The sequence below is a fragment of the Rhinolophus ferrumequinum genome, chromosome 22 (genome assembly GCF_004115265.2).
Source record: "Rhinolophus ferrumequinum isolate MPI-CBG mRhiFer1 chromosome 22, mRhiFer1_v1.p, whole genome shotgun sequence".
NCBI classification, from domain to species: domain Eukaryota; kingdom Metazoa; phylum Chordata; class Mammalia; order Chiroptera; family Rhinolophidae; genus Rhinolophus; species Rhinolophus ferrumequinum.
In genome coordinates this window covers 41,138,742-41,144,741 of record NC_046305.1, presented here as the reverse complement: position 1 = coordinate 41,144,741, position 6,000 = coordinate 41,138,742, and the positions used below count along the sequence as shown (strand labels likewise).

The following is a 6,000-nucleotide window of genomic DNA, read 5'->3' as shown; positions in this document are numbered from 1 at the left end:
TAACTATATATTTATTTTCTCTTAGAATGTTCATGATTCTTTTTGGTTTTCCAATTTAAACATACATGATTTCAAAGTTATATAAAATTGTGTTCTTTAGAAGTATCTAACAAGACAGTATACACTGTGCAATCATTCTGTAATGACTGAATTATTTTACACATAAAAGAAATTATGAATTTCAGCTGAAAGAAAAACTGCACTCATAGGAAATAATTCTATCACACGTACACATTTACAGTTTTTACATTTATAACCTTTCCATTTAAAGTCATTCTTTCCCAAAAATCTACACTTCATCATAAGACAGGTAAGTATCTAACAAATAGTAAATATGTACAGAGGTAGCTGTGAAAAATTACGCACAACTCTAATATATTCTGTTCCAAAGGTGAAAAAAATTTCCTTTTAGAAAGCATTTTAACATTTTTTCTTATCATCTATGAAGCATCAACAATATTTAAATTATTAAGTGTCAAATCCAATTATATGTAATCATAAACAGTCCTTTAAGAAATAGATTTGAAAAGTCATTATTCTATAAAATATTTACATTGTTTAAATTACATGATAGCAACATCGTCTTAATCTACTTTAGTTAAACATATTAACAAGAATCTCCAACTCCCTCCCCTCAAAAAAAATGCTATTCATCCTTAATAAGGGAGACTTTATCCTTGGATTTATTCAGCATCTTTACATCATCCAACAGCTTTTTCGGTGTTAAAATATGCGTGGAACCTGGTAGGGGAAAAGATAAATTTTCAGAGGCCAGCAGTTAATCGATTTTCCTTGGCTAATTATATTATCATGTCCTTCAAATACGCAAAGTGCAGTAGCTTGGGGTAATACAACAAAATTTCTATAAGACACCTTCCTGAAATCTGCCTATACTATACACTATAAAGTATTTCAGTCCTCCTCCTTTGTGAGCATGCTCAGTAAACCTTTAGAAATACCACTCACTACTAGTGCTTTGTCTACTTTGTGCTACATATTAATATACCGAAAAGCAAAATTTGAAGTTTCTCTACCCTCATGACCTGTGAGGTATAACAGGTTAATCACAGAGAACCATTAAGCAATATTGCAGATAGAGGCTTGGCTCAGGAGAGTTTATGTATCAGTGGTTTTGACTGAAATTCTAAAACTAAATTCCATATAGGCCTTGCCAATTTCAGTACACACCCACAAAATAATTGAAAATGTTTCTGTAGTAGAAATGTCTCAAAAATTATTTAATGATGAAAGCAAGAAAAGTATAGAACATAATATTTTAAAGGACATATTCAATAATATTTAAAGAATATAGTATTTTGAAACTCATTCCCTCAAAGACAGGCAATTTAAAAATGAAAATTATCAAGAAGGTCAATCAGGAAAAGCTCTGTTTAGAACATGAGCTAAAATATACTATGATTAAACAGTTTTTATGCATTCAACAATTTAGTTCTAAAAGTAAAATACAAGATAAAGTTTTACATATATATTTTGTAATTTAGAGTTTGTTTAAAAAAAACAGAAAAGAGGAAAACAAGTCTTACCAATAATAACTTCACAGGATTTATGTGCCTGAGAAACTTCATAAGCACAACGCATTTCAGAGTATGTAATTCCTCCAATTACAAAAACAATCAGCTTTGACCCATTTTTTCGGTCCTCTAAATAATTAGCTCTGGGTTTCTGGCGAGCACTAAAAAATAAAAAAACACAAACATGTTAAAAAAATTTTCCAAAGCCATACTGCTTATAGACTTTTAAAAAAGCCTAACTCAAGCCAACTCAAATTTGGCACCAATTATACTGATTTTAAGGAAACGACTTAACTACGGTATAACTGGGCATCAAGAATTAGGCAGGACAGCCCCACTTCAAGTTTAATTTCGATCTGATAGAGTAGACAAATCACTCAAAATCTAGCTCAGCAGTTTTACCTATAAAACAGAACTAATGCCTTCTCTTACTTAAAAGAAGTAATATACCTGAAAAGTATGTGACTTCTTGAAGTTAAAAAAAAAAATGGGGGGAGTAGCATAGAAATAATAGGGTTTTAAAGACATGGGGAGGGGGTGGCAGTCACAGGACTGGTTTGGAGCTGATGTGGCACTGGGACGTCCATCGCTGGAGCTCAGTAATGTATAATGGCAGGAGACACTGGATATTGAAGACATCTCTGCACCCCGTGTTCATTGCAGCATCAGTCACAACAGCCAAGATATGGAAACAACTAAACGCCCTTTGATGGACAAATGGATAAAGAAAATTTGATGTGTGTATATACAATGGAGTATTATTCAGCTTTTTTTAAAAAAAGGAAATTCTGCCACTTGCAACAACGTGGATGGACCTGGAAGACACTGTGCTAAGTGAAATAAGCCAGACTTAGAAAGACGAATACTGCATGATCTCATTTATATCTGGAATCGAAAACAATCAAACTCATGGGTGCAGAGAACAGAATGTTAGCTGCCAGCAGCTGGGGGACAGGGAAATGAGGTGACGTTGGTTAAGGGCATAGTTTCAGTTCTGCAAGCTGAGTAAGTTCTAGAGATCTAATGTACAGCGCGGTGACTGTAGTTAACAACACTGTATTGTATGCTTGAAATTTTTGAAAGAGGGTAGATCTTAAATTCAGTCTTTTCACCAGAAAAAAAAACCAAAACGTTAACTATGTGGAATGAAGGATATATTAATTAGCTTGTGGTGATCATTTCACAATGTATACATATCAAAATATCAAGTTGTATACCTTAAACACATGCAATGTTATTAAATCAATTATACCTCAATAAAGCTGTTAAAAAGAGTTAGACCTGGGTTTCAACTCTGATTCTGCTTCTTTCTAGTTCAGTATGACTTTCAGCAAGTTGCTTAACCTCTCTCTAAACTTCAAGGGTTGTTTTCAAGATTAAATGACATAATGTATGGAAAACACTAAGTATGGAATCTGGTACCAGGAAAGCACTCAATAAATAGTAGCCATTATTTCTGCCATTTCCTCCCTGATTGCTCTATATCCGCACTGTCCAATACAGTAGCCACTAGCCACATGAGGCTACTTAAATTTAAATTAATTGAAATTAAATGAAATTTAAGATTCAGTTCCTCAGTCACACCAGCCACATATCAAGTGCTCAGTAGCTACATGTGGCTGGTGGCTATCATAACAGACAATGCAGATACAGGACATTCCATCACTGCAAGGAAGTTCTATTGGGTGGCACTGATGTAGAGCATAAAGGTCACCTTTATTGTTCCCATATCCACGGGTAAAAATTTTGAGCTTTTATTTGAAAAGTAAATAAATATTTCAAAATTAACATTTATGTACATGTTAAAATGTACATTAGTTTATAAATTATATGTGTACTAGTATGTATATACTAGTAATATATTATTATCAATAAAGCTTAATTTCTCCCTTTTCAAGGTAAAAATAAGTACCCAATAGATCATCTTGCTACCTACTTCGGAAACCATGTTCTAGATAACCTCTAAGACCCTGCAATGTAGGATCCCACAGTAAACGTTCTTAGTCTAGCCTTTGAGATGACAACTTCCATCTGCCATCTTAAGGAATGAGGAGGTATAACAGGAAAAGGGAATTAATTGCTAGTTTTGAAATATGGAACAGGAACAAGATACAGTCTTGGTTCCCACAGAAAATAAATCAAGGATATACTAAAAGTACAACTTAGGTTTAAAAACTTTTTCAAAAGAGGAAGAAATAGAGTGAGAAAACAAAAGTAAAGGACATACACTGCTCAAAACAATTATGTGATTCTAGCAATTTTTAAACTTCTGAATCGCAATTTTAGGACAATGTGATTCTATTTGTTTCACACACACGTGTAATATAACTCTGCTAGTATTTTACACTATGATAGATACAATACTAATAATTAAAATGCTAGATCCTGAACATCTCACTCTAAAAAAGCACCCAGATGTGTTGGTTAAAATAAGAGCAAACATCTTTTTGAAAGCACAGCTGAAAGTAAACAAGTAAAAGAAACCTCCAGGAGTCAGCAGTAAAAAGGAAGCTAAAAACTAGAGTGGTAAACTGTCGGGAGGCTTGGTCTGCCTTGTGGAATATTAGTCTAATCTTAGCAAACAAGGGGTTTAGGTGTTTATCTGTTTAACGAACAAAGGAGACAAAACCTGAGGTACTGTGCAAAGTAGCGACTGGGAGTTGACAGCCCTCCATAAGCTCAGGACACCCTCAAAAGCAAGGGGAGATGACCAAGAAGATGATAATTCCAACCCAGGCCTTTCTCTCGCGAGTTCTAATTTCCACTACCTTCAGGGCCTGGAGAAGCCCAACTGAGAAATTAATACATAAAAATGTCTCTAATCCTGGCAGAAGTAAATGCAAAACCTTTCTGAAGGCACCCACTTTCAACCCCAGCTACTGAAATAAATCAGAATCCACAATTATTAAACCCATGAGGAAATATGCAACCTTAAGTGTCTGCAGAAATAAAAAGCAGCAGAATTAGACTCCAAAGAATGCCACATATTAAAATTATTAAAAATAAGACTAAAATTAAGTGTGTTTAAAATGATAAATCACAAGGAGAAAATTCTGAGATGTCCTAAATTAAATTACAGCAGGTCAGAGGCTGAAAGGAAGAGACACAAAGGAGTCAGTTAACAACTCCAGTACAAAACCAACAAAAGACTGCCCACATCCTTTGTGTATGTTAAATTATTACATTAACTGCCAAGTGGCCATTTCCAAGATTATCCTAAAAGAGAGACTAGTCAGGCGCAGTTGAACCCTGGGAGTCTCTGCTTCTTGTTGACACATGAGCTTCAGGGACTCTGCTGAGCCCATCCCAGCAGAACGGCTTACATCTTTCTGTCCCCTACTTGATGTATAAAAACTCCTCGGAGCTTGCAAAACTCCAGGACAGCGGACTTGGCTGTCTTTCCTACCTAGCCTCGCTGAGGCTGGTTTAGACTCATGCCCCAAGACCGGTCTTTTTTGCTAGCAAAAAAGGCTTTCAGCTGTGGAAGTTAAAATTTTTGTTTAATATAAATGACAAATGGAGAAATGAAAAAATACAGAAAGTATGATAAAATAATAACAAAAAATTCCAAGCATATTTGAAAAAGAAACAGAACTTTTAAAATTTCAAAATAGTCACTGAACACAGACATTTAAAAAATAGCTCACTCAGCAGGTTGGACACAAACTTAAGAGAGAGCTGAAGAATTGAAAACCAAATCTGAAGAAAAATTTCCAGAATGAAACACAAAAAGTAAAAGAAATGTTAAAGCTTGAGAAATTACAAGACATGAAGATAGAATGAGGTATCTGAACAAAACCAAGACTGCCAAAGTGGCAATATTTGAAGAATTTATGAAAGATAAGAAACCTCAGATTCAGTGTGTTTCCCAATACCAAAGACGAAAAGCAACCAAAAAGAAAAGGAAAAATTACCCATGACAAAAGTGGCAGAAACAACCTGCCCCCATACACATACCTTCCCAAAAGTTTAAAATAGAAACCAAGAAACAGCAGAATAACATCTCAACGTGTTGAGTGAAAATTACCGTGAACCTAGAAATTTATAGCCATCATATAAGAATATCATGTAAGAAAAATGAAGATATTTTCAGACAGAGAAAACCATAAAGTCTCTACCACCAACAGACCCACACTAAAGAAATTTCTAAAGGATATGCTTCAGAAAAAAACGTAACTGTATCTAGAGAAATCCAAAACGCTAATTTGAAAAAATTCATGCTTATGCAGAGCTATTCACAATAGCCAAGAACTGGAAATACCGAAATGCCCATTGGTAGACCCATTGGTAGACGACTGGATGTATATACAATGTGATACATTGTAATACAATGGAGTATTACTCCGCCATAAAGAAGAATATCTTAACAATATGGATGGATCTAGAGAATATTATGCTAAGTGAAATAAGTCAGACGAAGAAAGACAAATACCATATGATCTCACCTATATGTGGAATCTAAAGAACA

General features: G+C 34.5%; 1 protein-coding gene across 2 annotated transcripts in view; it reads right to left on the bottom strand.

Annotated features, from left to right (window-relative positions):
* STXBP3 (syntaxin binding protein 3) overlaps positions 1–6,000 on the bottom strand; it is a 48,500-nt gene continuing 42,500 nt past the window's right edge. The window contains exons 18-19 of one of the 2 annotated variants that reach the window (XM_033093999.1): positions 1,545–1,693; positions 1–741 (exon numbers count right to left, since the gene is read on the bottom strand). In XM_033093999.1, the coding sequence (XP_032949890.1) occupies positions 647–741; positions 1,545–1,693 (244 nt within the window). In that variant the 3' untranslated portion in view covers positions 1–646. The remainder of the gene's footprint in view (positions 742–1,544; positions 1,694–6,000) is intronic. The other variant, XM_033093997.1, reaches the window with a different exon arrangement.